The following is a 16,601-nucleotide window of genomic DNA, read 5'->3' as shown; positions in this document are numbered from 1 at the left end:
GGAATGCATGAATCATCTGCACATTTGAGGGTTGTTTTAAAACACTTTAAACTCAAATAATTAATTACAGAGGTACATGTATATGCAGTAACAGTAAACGCAACGGCTTTGATAGTGATGCAGTAAAGTATCGCATGTATAAAAATGGTTTATTAATTTAAAGATTACCGTTAACATAAGGAAGGTGAATGCAGTTATTCCTAGAATGAGGATTTCTTTATTCCCTTTGCTTTCTGCGTGCAACTTGCGATAATACGGTCCTATGAGATAAGTCTTTATAACAAGACATAGAAGAAAAACAGCGGCCAAAGAAAAGAGAATTTGGCCAATCAGTATCAGTATTCTCAGTATTTCCTTGAAAATGCTGGAAGAGAAGAACAAACAAAAAGTTTCTTTCAAGTGCTCTCATACTTCCCAACCAGTTCCCCTTAACTGAAAAGATCTAATTTTGTAAATGTTCCAAACGGAGTAGCCACAGGAAGATATTTAAATACATTTGCAAACAAGATTAACACTAAATCTGCTGAGTGCCCAGTAACCTCTTTTACAGCCTAGAATTTACTTCCATGTTGACTCAAAAAGATTTTTGTTGATTGATCTCCAAGGTAAGCCATCAGACTCAATAATGCTATCACACAGTCTTTGACAAAAACATGCCCTGGGGGAATAAAGTAACTTTTTTTTTTTTAAATAACAAAGTTTTCACTACAAATTATCATTACCACACAGGACTAAGGCTGCTAGAGCAAAAAGAATATTTTCATACAACATGACAAGTAGAAACAGTAAAGGAAACTCATAGGAACGGAGTGCCTATTTTTCATGGAACTGACATTAACTGTAGTGCTCTCCAACATTCATACTGGCAATCTACAGACTGATTGCAAGGGGGGGGTGGAGATCCATACAATAATTTTTCTTTACCTGGAATGTGTGCTCACTCCTGCTTGGATAAGTGTAGGCATGACAGCTATAAATAAACCAAGCTGCACATCCTGCATCACCAACATGCCAAGTAGTACGCTGCTGTAGTCAATATCCCCTGTACACCGGCAAAGCAGCCATGGAAACAGTCATTAGAGGCTATGAATGCTTGCAATGCTCAGAAATCTAGAGAAGGCTTAATCAAATGGAAACCAAGTATAGCTCTTAATGGGGTGAAGGCCATTCAAAGCAGTCTGGGTTTTTCTCCCCACTCGTAGGTAAATTAAAATATACATAAGACATTAAAATACAAATAAAATATTCATGAGACTCCTGTTACACAATAAAAAAATAGACTTTGCTTAGCAGTTAAGCACTAGTTATGCATTTAGTGAAACTTCTTTACTGAGAGCATACAGTTTTTAGAATAACAGACATCTAAGAGCCAGCTATGTGTAAAATATACACTTTGAATTCTGGCATTAGAGTGAATATTCTAGAGGGTGGAGAATACTTTAATGCAGTTTATATAAGGGAGGTTTAAATGGAAGAAGGCAGGATGTCAAAACTTTTGAAAGGAAACATGTAGAAGTACTTGAAAAGATAGCAATATGACCTTTGAAGGTAGTTATTTGAAGAGCTGTTAACTATGAAAGACCACCTGAACTGGTCTCTGTTGAAGAAGGATGTATATTACTTAAATTAGCTTTTCTGCCCTGATGACAAACTGGTAGCAATGGTCTAATCTGGTAACCTCTTAAAAAGCTCAAGGATTACAGACCCTCAGTAAAGTCAGTTCTTAACATGGAGAGCACTGGTTGGGCTATACTGTCTTTCTCCAAAGAGGACTGGCTATGTAAAAAGCAAGAACACTTCCTAACGAGAATATATACAACACTGGTCAGTGTTAAACAAGGATGATCTCTTGTAAACCAGACTTAACAGTCACTTTTGTTTTGGTTTTTTTAGTTTCTCTCAGAATATTACAAAGTCAACTTCTTTCAGATTTTATTGTAGATACTACAGTAGATCATATTTAAAGTCACACATACCTTCTTTATCTCCTCGAACACTACCTGCAAGGAATCTTGACACCAGTGGTGTGCTTGATAAAGATAAACAAGTGGAAATGAAGACGCTCTGTGTTGGTCTAATTTGGAGCAAGTGCCCCCAAAGTAAACCAAAGGCAATCATCAGAACTGTCATGTAGCAAGGTCCTTGCAAAGATATTTTCCATACCTGGGGACAAAAAAAGTTTTTATGATAAAGGCTGATGACACTTTTCTTCTCATTGCTAAGTTACAACAATTTTCATCACAAATAAGCAGTTAAAAATGCATGATTTGAGGCTGCAGTGCTGGGCCACAGAAGTAATGGTCTGTCACCCTGTACAGTCCAAAACTCTGAAGTTACTATGCCTAGTAGACATTCTATACCAGAAGACTCATTACCAGAAATTAGGTAAATTTTCCAGAGCTCATGGATGAATTAGGGGCCAAAGCTCCAGTATGGGTTGATATATATTAAAAATTATCACGTGGAAGACCAGTTATTTGATGTGATTCTAGGATAGGGAAAAAATGGGAGTGGCAAAGGTAGTCACCAATACCAGCAACTTGTTGCAAATTCATGCACACACAACTCTGAAGCAGCAATTTACCTACTACAGTTTAGGAACTCTTGAATTACTAGTTTTTATCTTTGACTTTAGATGGACTAGAAATAGCAGATTAAGCTGAATGGTCATAAATTTCTACACATTTCAATTAAAGTTTTTATAGTATCATGAACTCACAACCATCAGTTTAGGAACAAATCACACCATGCAATTCTTTACATACAGTCTGCACATGTTTTGCAGCAGTATTTTCCACTATTAAAATTCTAGCTGGTTTATGAGATAACTTTTTTTTTAAATTAAGACCAAAAAAAACCTTGTAGCTTTTTGCTGAATCCTGATGGCCACATCATGTAATATTCCAGATTGTGTTAACATACTTGCTGAATCACTTTATTAGCCAGTAGAGCATGTACCATCAATTCAGTATGCAGTACTTAAACGGTCTGATTTTTCATAACAGGACTGGCAAACATCACTGGACACTTTGTAACAACAACTGCATGTTACTGCATGTCAAAATTAAGCAGAGATGGATTGTCATAAATTGTGAGAGATTAGTAAAACTGTTTTACTAAAATGAAGAGGAATAGCAAATGTTAAGTTTTTTGAAACACTGAATAAATAATGCATTCTGTTCTTTCCAATGAGTTAAAGTGCAGAAGCAAATGTCATATTTGTCTTTTTCAAAAATGTACAAAGTTACATCAATATATCTTAGGGAGAGTATAAAAATCTCAAACATAACTGATAACTGGAACATTAGCAATTAAATACTTTAATGTAGAGGTATTATGCAAAAATACCTTTCTTAGTCTTTCAGGAGAAAATTCCAGACCAACTAGAAAGAGAGTGAAGAACACACCAAATTCTCCTAATGTCTCCACCTGTACAATAGACTTAAAATAAAAAAATAAATAAATAAATCAGTGCACAGCAGTCTACTTATAATACAAATTATAATTCCACTACAAAACAAATTGTTTCTCATTATGTTTCCATAGGTAGTTCACTTGCTGTCATATGACATCAGAAGTTCCTACAGTAACCTTAGGGTTCAAACATTTTTCCCATCACCTGGCTGATACTAGATGATAATTTGGTTGGGTAGTGCTGGTCACACTAAATGCACATGTGCACTCATCTAGGTAAGCTTGCTGGCTGGATGAAAATGAACAGGTTATGTTTTATGCATGTACTATTAAATCCCCAAAGCTTGCACTCCAGAAGTTACTTCTTGCTAGTTATTTTGTCTACTGGTATAATCTTTCTGCAAGACTGTAGTTGCTGTTCTGCTCACCACCCAGTAGACTGCACACATCCATCTCTCAGGCCAGTAGAACTACCAGCCCTTTCTTCTTCAGAGAGAAGGGTGGAAAAGCAGGAAAAGTGGTTGTCTTCCTCATCACAGCAGAAAAATGGGGATACTTCTGGCTGGCAACTGGTCACCAGTGGTGGATCCTCAGGGTTCAGTTGTAGGGCCAGTTCTATTTTATATATATATATATATATATATATGTAAATCAAGAATCTCAGTGCAGGAGCTGCATGCACCACTAGCAAGTTTGCTGATGATACCAGGCTGGGAGGTGCTGTTGACACTCTTGAGGGACAAGACACCTTGCAGAGAGATCTAGACACACTAGAGTATTGGGTAATGATTATTGGGAGATTTAACAATGCTGGATTCTGCACCTAGGATGGAGTAGGTCAGGCGCAAGAATAAATTAGGAGAGGAATGGCTGGAGAGCAACCTGCAGAAAGGTATCTGGGGGTGCTGATGGACAGCAAGCTCAGTGCGAGTCAGCAGGGAGCCTTGACAGCCCAGAGGGCAAATCCCATCCTGGGGTGCATCAAACACAGCGTCACCAGTCACTCAGGACAGGTGATTATCCAGCTGTATTATTCAGTGTTGGTGCAGCCTCACCCGGAGTTCTGTGTGCAGTTCTGGGCCCTACATATTAAGAAAGATGTGAAAATACTTTACTGCATCCAGAGGAGGGCTGCAAAGCTGGTGGAAGTGCTGGAAGGAATGTCCTATGAGGAGCAGCTGAGGACAGTTTGTCTAGCTTGGAGAAAAGCAGGCTGTGGGGCAACCTCATTGCTGTCTACAGCTTCCTGAGGAGGGGAAGTGGAGAGAGAGGTGCTGATACCATCTCCTTGGGATTCAGTGACAGGATGCGTGGGAATGGTTCAAAAGCTGCATCAGGGAAGCACTAGGAACCATTTCTTTACTGAGAGGGTGGTCAAACCCTGGAACAGGCTTCCGGAAGAGCTGATTAATGCCCCCAGATGGTCAGTGTTCAAGAGGCACTTGGACAATGCCCTTAACAATATGCTTTAACTTTTGGTCAGCCCTGAAGTGGTCAGGCAATTCACTGAAATAGTCTATTCTAAAAACCTGACATTTCTTTTCTGTGCATTTACAGGCCACAGCAGAAGAGAACAGGGTCTATAATCAATCACAGAGAAGCGTAGATGGAAACTATCTTTCCTGCCAGATTAGAATCTGCCTGCTTCCTCAGTTCCTCCAGTATTCAACTTTTTTAAGAAATACAGAAAAAAGCACACAAAAGAGACCCAGTCAACATGAACATTATCCAGATGAGTAACATTTAATCACAGTTACACATGAAACTGGCAGGTCACTTAAACTGCCTTGAAGAAACATCTCTCATCTGTTCTGACCACATCATCTTCTTCAACTTAAATCCCTGAAAATCCATTTTTGGATCTATTTCAAATGTCAAGCTTCCAGACTTGTTCCTCAGTCTAAGTGGTCAAACTTTCCAGACCTTCTCAACCCAGAAATTACATACAACACAAAGGTTATTATTTAATCTAAATTTTAGAATATAAAATTTTGAAAGTGTAGTACTTGGACTCTTCTCTTCCAATACAAGATTGCAGGATTTTGTCAATTTCTACCCATCTTTACTTACTTTTGAGCCCAACAGTCATTTTCAACAAAGGCTCAGGTAAGAGCAGATGTTGCTAAGACAGCAAGTTCCAAGTGGTTACACGGATATCATTCCAACAGACTCGTTGAACATAGGTGGACATTCTGGTGCAGCCTTAACGTGTGATCTGTTTTGCCTGCTGGCTAAACAATCTGTTAATGCACACCAGACCACTAATCAAAACATGTCCAGCCAACCACGGCCCATGGTTTCACATGAGCTAGTAATCAGGGTACACGTGATGGAGCTAAAAAGGTTCAAGAGACTTCAGGAATGTGGGCTGAGTACAGGGAAAGAAACAGGGTGACTAGGATGGATGAATGAGCTACAGAGAAGCAAAATAACTCTCTAAAAAGCCAAGCTATGCTAGTCAGGGAACTACTTGTTTTAAACACTTCCTCCACTGTGAATTCTTTTTTTGTTTGTTTTTTAATACATTTGAAGTTGGCAATACCATATTATTTTAAAACTACTTTTAAAGACTTCAACGAATTAAACGAGTCAAGAAGTAACTTGCAGGCTTACCTTGATACTGTTCAGTCCTGAGGGTCCTAAGAGTACTCCACAGATGATATATCCAAACATGGTTGGCAATCCTATTGTTGTGCACAGCCAGCCACATGGCAAAGACAACATTCCTATTGTCACAATATCCTAAATATATAAGATTTACAAATGCATTAATATAAAGGGGACACAAATTTGGGATGAAATTAAAGACTATTATCTTTAAAAAGACAAACAGCACTGTAAAATTAAATGCAGAATACTGCCTGTGAAAAGAAAACACAACTTCAATGCTGTTGCAGGTGTAAGCACAGCAGTTTTGCAGATGAAGCAGTAGTACTGACCTTAAGTACCTGAGGGACTTCTGACCAATTTAATAAATATTTTAAATACATTACAGAAAGTAGGCAATTTTCTGGATGGAATGACACTTTGCATTAAAACAAGATGGTGAAACAGGTCTGTTTTGAGTTTCTATAATTAAAAAAGAATCCCAATCCAGTTATTCTGTTGGAAGCACAAATACAATAAAACCCTTGCCATGTCTACGTATTTTCCAGCATCCCTTCTTTCATCCCAAGACACAAAGAAATAAATTCTCTTTACTGACAACATGCAAGTGGCTTATCAGGCACAGCAGTAGCTTGCTTTAACACTGTGCAGTCTGAGAGAAGGGATGGTGCCCCAAAGGTGCAACAAGATAAATAAAAACAGAGAGGATTCATGTGGCATCATGATTAGTCTTGTGAAGACTATCCTAAGAGTAGGGAACATATGTCTAAATTACCATAGATAGGGGACTCATGAATGCTGGGGTAATTTTAGAGGAACATATGCTGAATTTACATTCAATCCAACCAAGGAGTACTGACATACAAACTAGTGGGACTAAATCTGACCAAAAGCAATGACAAGAATGTCTCTAAAATGATTACCTTTATGAAATGATGATCGGCACGAGGAATGGTTGAATCTCTTGGCTTGGTAAGGATATACTGATTGTTCTGGGAATCAATAAGCATACTAAGACCTAAGTCATCCTCTACTTCTCTTTTTGAAGCATTTCTTTTGGAGTTTGTTTCATCTTCTTCCACCCTTAAAACTGCTTCAAAGTTTACCCCTCTTACCTGTCAGAAAAAGAAAACAAATAATCAAACAAACAGAAAAGTGGGAGCCAGTTAAGCATATAATAAAAACGGAAAGACTATTAGCTGTGCTTGAAGTTTCTACAGAACTTGTTGACACCAGCTAAAAATACTGCAGTTTTTTCTCTAAGAAGTCTTTCATTTTCTTTATTAAAATTTGGGTGTCTTGAAGTGTAACATGTTATTACCTTGAACAAAAACAACTGGAGATTACAAAGTGATATTCAGTTCTCAAAAATATGAATTAAAGACTGCATTACAAGTCAAGAAAAGGTAACTGTTCTGTAAATTTGAAGGAGAGGCTGTAAAATCTGTTTCTACCTAGTTATTTTCAGGATTTTATTTCCCAAAACAGCAATTCATGGAAGCAGGTTGTAGCTCATATTTTTTTTTTCATTTTTACCAACTACACTTCTCTATTTGATTATATTTTAATAGAAGCCTGTATATCTTTATCAGAATACTGATAACTCTATTAGAGCCTCTCTGTTCTAAAATTCCAGTGTTTTTGCTTAAATGTTCCTTGCAAAGACAGAGATGCAAATAGTCCTCCAGGTTGCATTCCATGATTCCTTTTCTTTCATGGATGGAGATACAAGGAGAAAAACGAAGAGATGCCCTGGAGGAGAAGGACGCCTTGGCGTTTTTCCAGCTCTCACGTGCGGCAGGACGAACCTCGCTATTCCACGGCGGAACAGGAGAGGGCGCTCCCGCGGCCCGGCCCGGCTGCAGGCGCTGCCAGGTGGGACCCCGCGGGGCACAACCGCTCGTACCAGGTGTGCACGGAATAAAACAGCTGCTTTCACTTTCTCTCCATACAACTACAACTACAAAAAAATCCCACGGCTTGGCGCTCTACTACAGAGCAACCGTTTTTTCCTCCTCAGCAGAATTCAAGAGCTATGCTCACCTCGGAAGTCAACCTGCAAATCAGCCAAAACCTCTCAAGAGCAAAGGCCAAGTAAAGTTGCAATCCATGGCTATGCAAACAGGGCCAGTTTAGAGGATCTGCCTCTGAGGATGGCAAAATGGGACACTACAATAAACTGACACATTCCCAGCTCCAGAAACACACAGCCTTAACCTGCGGAATACTGTCCATCGTGCAACATAAAAACAAAGAACAATGCAAATAGGCCAAGGTGCAAAAGGCAGAGGAAGTCATAAGTGGAAGAAAGCAACAGCACAAACACATTTCAGGTCCTTCCCTTAAACAATATATCTTTTCCCAGACTGTGAAAACTAACTGCAAGGATTCTTGTTCTCCCATAACTTTCTCAACAAAATGAAAATGTGGAGACTGCTTAACATGGTAACTCCATATCCTGAGAAGTCCAACCATCACAGTTCACACCACCACTGAGATGTCATATCTGTCACGGGCTGTATCAGTGAGATGGGCTACATTTGTCAAAGTGGCAGCTGCAGGGAGGACTTTCAAATCAAAAACACAGAAATCACTAGAAAAAGGAGTAATTATTCCTGATGCTCACTCTTCTTCAATCCTATAACTCTAACAACTATATAACGCATAAGAAACACACAGTGCAAATTCTAATTATAAATAAATGCATACCAATGAAAAGACTAAGTCTAAAACATCACTTACAGATTTGTTGTCATCAAAGGCATGCTCTTCTATTTCCTCTTCCAATCTATCAGCTGCCTTCCTGACATCTTCCAGAATTTCATCAAGCATTGACAGGCTTTTGTTTTGATGCTGCATGTTCTTAAGGGCTTCAACTTGGTGTTTTTCTGCTGCTAAGAGTTCGACATATTCCATTTCTTCCTGTTGAATTTTACAACACACAGATAAAGTGCTGGCCAGGCCTCTGAGCAGAAAAACATCTGACATAAATGTATGCTTCTTCTGACACAAAACATCTTATCAGTGGAATTGAAAAAGCAACATAGAATTCATTATGGTATTTGAAGATTGCTTTCTCTTGTGCCAATTTTAATTGGGGTAAACGGACAAGAAAAACAACCACCAAACAAAATATCCACCAATTACCTTTTCTAATCCATTAAACAGTAGAGTTGACCCAAGGGTATGATCCAGAAAATACAAGAAAGGACTTACTTTGAGAAACTAGGAAACATTTCAGAGCCAAGTAGAGTTTACCACTCAGTGCTTTAAGAGGGAAGCGTAATACCTTGAAAACATAGCTATAATATCTAAAACAAACAAACTGTATGGAAAAAACAATGAATCTTAACTTTATAAAACGCTTTATTTTTCAAAAATTACAGTAACTGTGGAAACAGCCACAAGAAAAGAAAAGAAAAAAAGAAAAGAGTTGGGAGAGAGATGAGCAGCCAATCACTCTAGCCAAGTTTCCTGTTTATCTTTCCCAAGAAGTACTTTCCTATCAGAAGTAAAATACTTGACTTTTTCCCCCATTTCAGTTTGAGCCTCTTATAAACTTACACTGATAACTTCTGAAATTCATTTCTAGGCTTCAGAAGTAAGAGAAGAGAAAATGCTAATACGGTTTGATATGGTGTGAAAATACTCCCTGAAAAAGTTATGATGTTTCATTTCTCTTTGGATGTTTCAGATTCAAAAAGACAACTAAAAGGCTTAATTTACTGATCAAGACTGGACTTAACCCTGGACCTTCTACACAGTTACCATGACAGTAACCAAACGGAATATTTTGTGTGTTGACAGAGAACAATCTGAGGCTTTTGGAAAAAAAGATTCTTCCCTTTACATGCCTACATTCTTTCAAAGATGCACTGGTTGAGAGAACAGCTATGAGTAAGGAAACATCCACAATTACAGCACTTCTTCCTTACAGTTAGGTTCAGGATGCTGACAATACTTAGATGAGAGAGACCCTACTTCTGCTCTTTAAGAGAGGCAGTATTATTACCAAGGGCAAAAAATGGGCAAAAAATGCAAGCAATCTCTAGCTCTGAGTCAATTCCCAGAAAACACAAGTTTCTGTCTCCAGATGCCCTGCCATACCCAGTTAGAAATCAGAGAATGTAGGTCTCCCTTAGGTTGTGTGTTTTACCCTGCCTACCCTCCGTAGACATCTTCAATAACCTGGACACATAAAATGGTCCTAAACACCTATGCTTAAGTAAGTGGAGTGTCCCCTCCTCCACATATTTGCAGATGGACATTTTCCCCCTTAAAACCTGCAAGAACATGCATGTAATTTAATCAATTCCATGATGCCAAGACAAGAGTATGTTCAGTACAACTGGTAACTGTAGCTTAATTCTTTTAAAATCCCAACAGTCAGATGAATGCCTCTGATTGTGATGAAACCACAGAATTGATGTCTGTTGGTGTTTAGAATTACCATAGTTACACAGGCATGATGAAAGTTACCCAGATCCCAAAATAAGGGGAGTTGGGAAAACCTAACTATTAACGTGTTTAGCCCAATGTCAACAATTAGTTCTTATGCAACACTTAAGTAGGAAACACAATCATACTGCCTGGAGGAAAAACATTTCCTATCTGGTGCTCTTTGCTAGCAGACATTGCCCAAAAGATGTAAAAAACAGCCGCCATATGAGCTGCATATTTTCTGCTCATTCAGCAACAACTTAGAATGCAAGATGAATTGTTAAGATTCTTTCCCCTCAAAAACTGAAGAGGCTTTGGGTGCAGGGAGCCAATTTCAGCCCTTTCTGTCGGTGGAGACAAACAGGCTGAACAGAGCTAGAGGTAAACTGCAGAATAATAAATAATTCAGTAATTTCAAAGGAGTTAACTTTCCCTGAATAGCAACATAGAAAAGCTTTGGAAAATCAGTTTTAACTGCAAGTTCCTTCAATTAATGGAGATGAAAGTTTTTGTAGTCTATTAAAGAGGCATCTCTGTTTCCACCTACAGACCACTGTGACAGCAGTAGAGTGGAACAACCACAGAGAACCATGTCCATAAAAAGGACAAGTTATCTCAAACAACTCTATGCTGAGCAGAAGTACATCACAGTACAAACACTGTTCTGCAGCTGCTGGGATTGGAGACAACCGATCATGAGGTACATACCAAACCACCTCTTAAGCAAAGTAATACAGATAAGGATTGTGCACTTAACAGGAACACCTAGAAACACATGAGCAAAATGTAAGACTTTAAGGCAATGCTGATTAAGAAGGCAGTGTTGCTCTTGTTCTCTACTACTTAGAGATGACAGAAGCACATTCAGAAGAGGTTGCATCTTTGCACTACTTGCAAGGTGTTTTTTTTTTCCATCAATATCTGATTACTAGGCACCCAAGAAATCAGAAGCTGATAAAATGTAGGTAAGATTTTGTTGCTTTTTCCTGAACCTCCACACAGGCTCCTGGAGCAAAAGAAGGCAGAAACCGTCATCAGTGCTTCTTCCTTACTTCCCCCCGCCCCGTGAATGATTCCACAACACCTTTTCCCAGCAGCAGAGTCAGCAAGAAATGCATCACACATACATACATATCCCAACACTAAAGACTTTCAAGTACTTGAACTCAACAAAATTAAAATGAAGGGAAGAGTCCAGCCTCCATTTGTATTTTCCATTCACTCACTGTTTAAAAAATGGAAAGGATGATTTACGAGTACACCAACAAAGTAATCATTACAGTAAAGTGAAACTGGAACAAAAAGTAGACCTAATGTGTACCTTCTCAAGTAAGAACAAGTCCAAAAAAATGTATCCCATGAAATTTTCATCTTTTTGGCATGCATTTCTCCACATTCTTTGTTTCCCTTTATAGAATAATTAAAAGGTTAGAACAACAAATAGTCTATTTAAAGAATCATGTGCATGGCATAAGAAGGAAGGGTGCAAAAGATTGCTCATTCAAGTAAATGTATTGATATGATAATACAAAAAGCCTATACAATCCACCTCTGCAAAAGTAAAGTTTTGACAGGACCCATCTCTAAAACACATCATTATATACAAAGATCTCCTTTTAGGAGAAAAACAATGAAACACCATTCTCAAATTCAAGGACAGATTACCTTAGTACTTTACAGTACCATTACCAAGAATTAGGTAAATGAGAAAGAAGATTCTGGACAGCTTCACTGCTGCTATTTTACAAGTTCTGAGAAAGAAAAAAGGTGGAAAATCAAGTAATGCTCATAATGCTCACGACAATTGCTACCATTTCTATGCAGCAGAGGCTGGTACTACGATTAAGAATCAATATCCAAGTCATATCAAGCACTTCATTGGAACACACCTAGACCGAAACCACTCCCTATCCAAATTTTTTGTAATTCACTCTTTGTTTCCACTGCACAGAACCACTCTAGTTTCCCAAGTCTGCATCCTAACTTCTACTTCCACCAGCCTTCCTTGCCTCAAATCACTGCACACCTTTCTTGCACATAATCTTTCAGTCTTCACCTGTAAAGATCTGCAAACCTCTTAACACAAATGCCCTTTAGCCATTCTCCCAACTCAGACCCTAGACCCCAAATACATTTTTGTTCCTTCTCTCACTCCCTTGTGCAAAGGTAGCCTTTTCTTTCAGAAGATGGAAAACAAAGAAAATTTTTAATATGTTCCTCCAGTGGTTGAGGGGTAGAGCAAGGAAAAGAGCAATTTAAATACCAAATAAAGTAAATGAAATTTTCTCTCAGTGAGAGCCTTTCAGAGCACTGCCAAGTCCAGAAGACAGTGGCAGACTGTGCACAACCTAATGGATCCGCATTGACATGGAAACTCAAATTTTCCATGAAATACTTGTGCTCAACTATTACTCATCTGTGTTTTTTCTTGGCAGAGTTATCTCAGCTGGCTCTTTCTTGAAAGCACTGCTTTTCAAACCTGCACTTCTTAGGCTAAGAGTGCTATACTGAGTTTAAAAATCTAGTCACTCACTATTTTGCACGCCCATTTTACCCCTATCTATACTAACATGGAAATGAAAGGCAGTACATCATGTTGTTTAAATTGTAGACTTTGGTTGAGCAATTCTAAGGTAAAGTGGAAAAAGCAGTTAGTATTTTGCCAATTTATGGCATTATTTCCACTCTGATAACCCCACTGGCTTGTCTTGCGTGACTGTGCTATGTGCACTGACTCACTGCTTGTATTCCTTTCTCTTTAACATAATATTTGCCATAGGTCTTATGCTTAGCTTTGAGATAAGAACTATTGACTGCTAATAAGTTTTAAGCTCTACACCAGAATTACGTCTAAATTTACTAATGAGAACAAATAATTATTTCAAAATCCATTTTAAATATCGCAATTTCTATATAGATACCCTTTTTTATTAAAACGGAATGAAACTGGGTCATAATAAAATTAAAATCACAAGTAGAAATACTGTAGTAATAAACATGAGAAAACTAACCTTAATTGCAGCTTCTCTCAAGGCTTCCAGCCTCTGTCTACTGCTTTCTTTCATATTTACAACATCTTTGTAATCACCCTGTAGAGCTCTCTGGAGGCCATGGATTGCCTGAAAGACGGAGTTTTCACTTTCGTTTAGCTCCTTTTGGAAAATTTCAAAGGTATGCACCTGAAAAAGTTTCTCTTCATCAGACAGTCCTACATCCTTCTCAACTGCTCTTATGGCATTTTTTAGTTTGTTGAGAACAACGTTCTTTTGGCGAAGAAGACCAGACAGTTTTCTGCAACTTTCCAACACCCACTGCTTCCTCTGAGTGATAACAGCTCCTTTTCCACGGTGCAGCTTTATTGCATGCTTTACTACATCTTCATGTTCTGCAGGATTTGCTAACTGGCCACAAGGCAATGAAACCAACGTCCACAGGGAAATAAATCCAGTCGCCTTCATTCTTCACTTTATATTGCTCTTGGGAGAAACTGATAATTCACAACTGCTCAAAGGATTCTGCTACATGATTTCCACATCTCCAGTACGCACACCAGGCTGCAAGATAGTACCAATCAGTTATCAAATGTGGTAATGTTGGGCCATGAGGTCAAATAAATGTAGAAAATAAACCCAAAATTGCGTCCTACACCACCATCTTTAATGGAACATATGTGGTCTCCTTCAGTCAACACTTAACAAAACCAGGAAACAGCCCAAAGTTACTGACAGATTTTTGATTTCCCCTTGACTATTTCCTAGATAGCATCTTGTTTTAAAAACAGTGACTGAAAAGCTTAGTCACTTCACATGGTACTCATCTGCACTTCTTACATGAAAGGAAAACCTCTAAAAATATCAGGCCATGATGTCACAAGCTGCACTTCAACCTAGAACTCCTTATTTTTATCTGTCAATAAACCTCCTGTATTTTCTCAAACCTATCCTAAAAAAATCACATCATAATAATTTGTTATTTGTAAGTCTCAGAAGCATTAACACACTCAACAAAACATAATGAAGAAAAGCCTAACTGAAACAGATTACATTATAAATTGTAATTGTGGAAGAAAAAACAGCAAAACCTCCTGGACTTCTGAGTTCTGCTAGTTTGGATCAAAGACCTTCTTCACCTGAAAGGCTGCAGGGCCTTGGGATACTTTACTTCAAAGCTTACTATTGATCCTCATGATTTTAAAATAGTTATAAAACCACTAAATCAGTTCATTTTTAAGTTCATTTCCCAGAAACTACTTGGAGATCCATATATAAACTGCTGTAATTGATTTTAACACCACGTAGGATAGGATTTTAAAGCTAAAAGCTACCTTCTTTCCCTCAGAACCTCCAGGAAAATGCTGACGCTATTGTAAAATAACAAAGTTACAGTGTCTTTTAAAAAAACCCAAACAAACACAAAACCCTTTAAACTCCTACCACCACCACAAAGCTATACACAGCAATGTAAAAATGTCTCTACAAAATATACATTTAACACTGAAGCATGGCATTGTAAAAATGCACAGCACATACAACATGTTAGCCAGCCATCCTCAATATACAGAATGAGATCTGAGCAATCTGGTCTAATGGAAGGTCTCCCTGCCCACAGCAGAAGGGTTGGAACTAGATGGTCTTTAAGGCCCCTTCCAACCCAGGCCATTCTGTGATTCTGTGGGAAGATGGCAAGCACAGCCATACATTACCTTCATTTTTAAAATGCCCTTTGTTTCAGAGGGAACTGAGAAAACCTGTCTGCGGGTTTTCTTCAATGCAAGCCAAAGTATTTACCTAAAAATAGTTGACTGCGGGCTAGGGTTCAACAATATGAAGAGCTAAAACATTTAAAATTAAGAACTGAAAGTGCAACTGAAGTAACAAAAGCATATCACCTCAGTCTAATATCAACAGACTAGTAGAGTAGAAATATTTCAGCTGTGGGGTTTACTATTTTTAAGAAAGCAGAAAAATAACAGTTTCCACCACCTGGCAAAGTTCTAGAGTGAAATGAAAGGGAATATTTCTCCATGTATACAAAGTAATACTCTCCCTGTTTGGTAGGCTTGGGGCAGAGATTTTGCTAAATACATTACAATCTATTTCTTCAAGAGAGAGGAAGAAGAAAACACCCAGTGTATATCCAAGCTTCTGTCTTCAGGGAGTGGAGTAAAAGACTCTACTGCACATCTTACATGGTATGTCAAACCACATAACCAAATTTCGAGCACAGATTTATACTAGCAAAGTTCACTCGCTGTTGTACTGTGCAAACTTAGCAATGTGGTTCAGACACAGGACATTTTTGTTTCAGTGTTTTTTACTTGGCTAGTAAAAACTAGAAAACTAGCATCTGGGGCAGCGCTCAGAAGCTCTCACGTACCAAAATAAATTATGTGATGCAGAATGCAAATAAAAAATAAATAAAATCCAACAAAAATAAACACTCCTCTCCGTGCATCAGTAAGTACCAAATCAAAGGGAACTACTATCGTTTAGAGTCCTTATTTAAGCACAGCTGCTTCCTGATGGATTGCAGCTCATCTTCCCCGTTTTTAATCCCTGACCACGACACTGTAGCACCGGATTTCATCAAGCTGGCGATACTGGACCCTGCCTCCAATGCAAACCCCGTTCCCTCCCTTCCAAAACGCTTGCAGGTCCTTCCACACCTGCCAGTTCGGCGCCACCCACCACTTTTCCCCATCCCAGCTCCTCCCCGGGAGCCGGGGGGCAGTCGGGGCCGTGCCCGCCCGGCACCTCCGCCCGGCGCGGTCCCACCCGAGCGCCACGACAGTTCCCGGCGCCGCTCCCTGGGGAAGAGCGGGGAGCACAGAAAAGGATGAGCAGAACGCGGGTGCGACCGGCCCGTCTCCTGCCCGCTCATGGCGGCGGAGGGACGGGGGAGCGGGGGCCGCCCCGCCCGGCACTCCCGGCAGCGACGCTCACCTGAGGGACGGAGAGGGCGGCAGCGGCCGCGGGGGAAGGGTGGGATCGCAGCGCAGTGAGCACGGGGGGGGTGAGGGGGCGGCGGCCGCTGGCGAAGGACGCCGAGGAGCCCCGTCCTTGCGGCCGCCCGTGGCCCCGCGCCGGTGCCCGAGCGCCGGGGCGGCGCCTTCGGGCGCAGCGCCGGGCGGGACCCGCGCT

The 16,601-nt window shown here is 39.6% G+C and overlaps 1 protein-coding gene across 2 annotated transcripts in view; it reads right to left on the bottom strand.

Annotated features, from left to right (window-relative positions):
- Nucleotides 1–16,539, bottom strand: part of TMCO3 (transmembrane and coiled-coil domains 3) — a 32,156-nt gene extending 15,617 nt beyond the window's left edge. For both annotated transcript variants that reach the window (XM_032678839.1, XM_032678840.1), the window contains exons 1-9: nt 16,404–16,539; nt 13,473–14,015; nt 8,764–8,943; nt 6,945–7,136; nt 6,028–6,156; nt 3,349–3,441; nt 1,977–2,163; nt 925–1,042; nt 169–364 (exon numbers count right to left, since the gene is read on the bottom strand). In XM_032678839.1, coding sequence (XP_032534730.1) covers nt 169–364; nt 925–1,042; nt 1,977–2,163; nt 3,349–3,441; nt 6,028–6,156; nt 6,945–7,136; nt 8,764–8,943; nt 13,473–13,919 — 1,542 coding nt within the window. In that variant the 5' untranslated portion in view covers nt 13,920–14,015; nt 16,404–16,539. The remainder of the gene's footprint in view (nt 1–168; nt 365–924; nt 1,043–1,976; nt 2,164–3,348; nt 3,442–6,027; nt 6,157–6,944; nt 7,137–8,763; nt 8,944–13,472; nt 14,016–16,403) is intronic.
- Between the last annotated feature and the right edge of the window lie 62 nt (nt 16,540–16,601).

The sequence above is a fragment of the Chiroxiphia lanceolata genome, chromosome 2, assembly GCF_009829145.1.
Source record: "Chiroxiphia lanceolata isolate bChiLan1 chromosome 2, bChiLan1.pri, whole genome shotgun sequence".
Lineage (NCBI taxonomy): Eukaryota > Metazoa > Chordata > Aves > Passeriformes > Pipridae > Chiroxiphia > Chiroxiphia lanceolata.
Note: the sequence above shows the minus strand (reverse complement) of the source record. Positions and strands in the feature narration are given on the sequence as shown.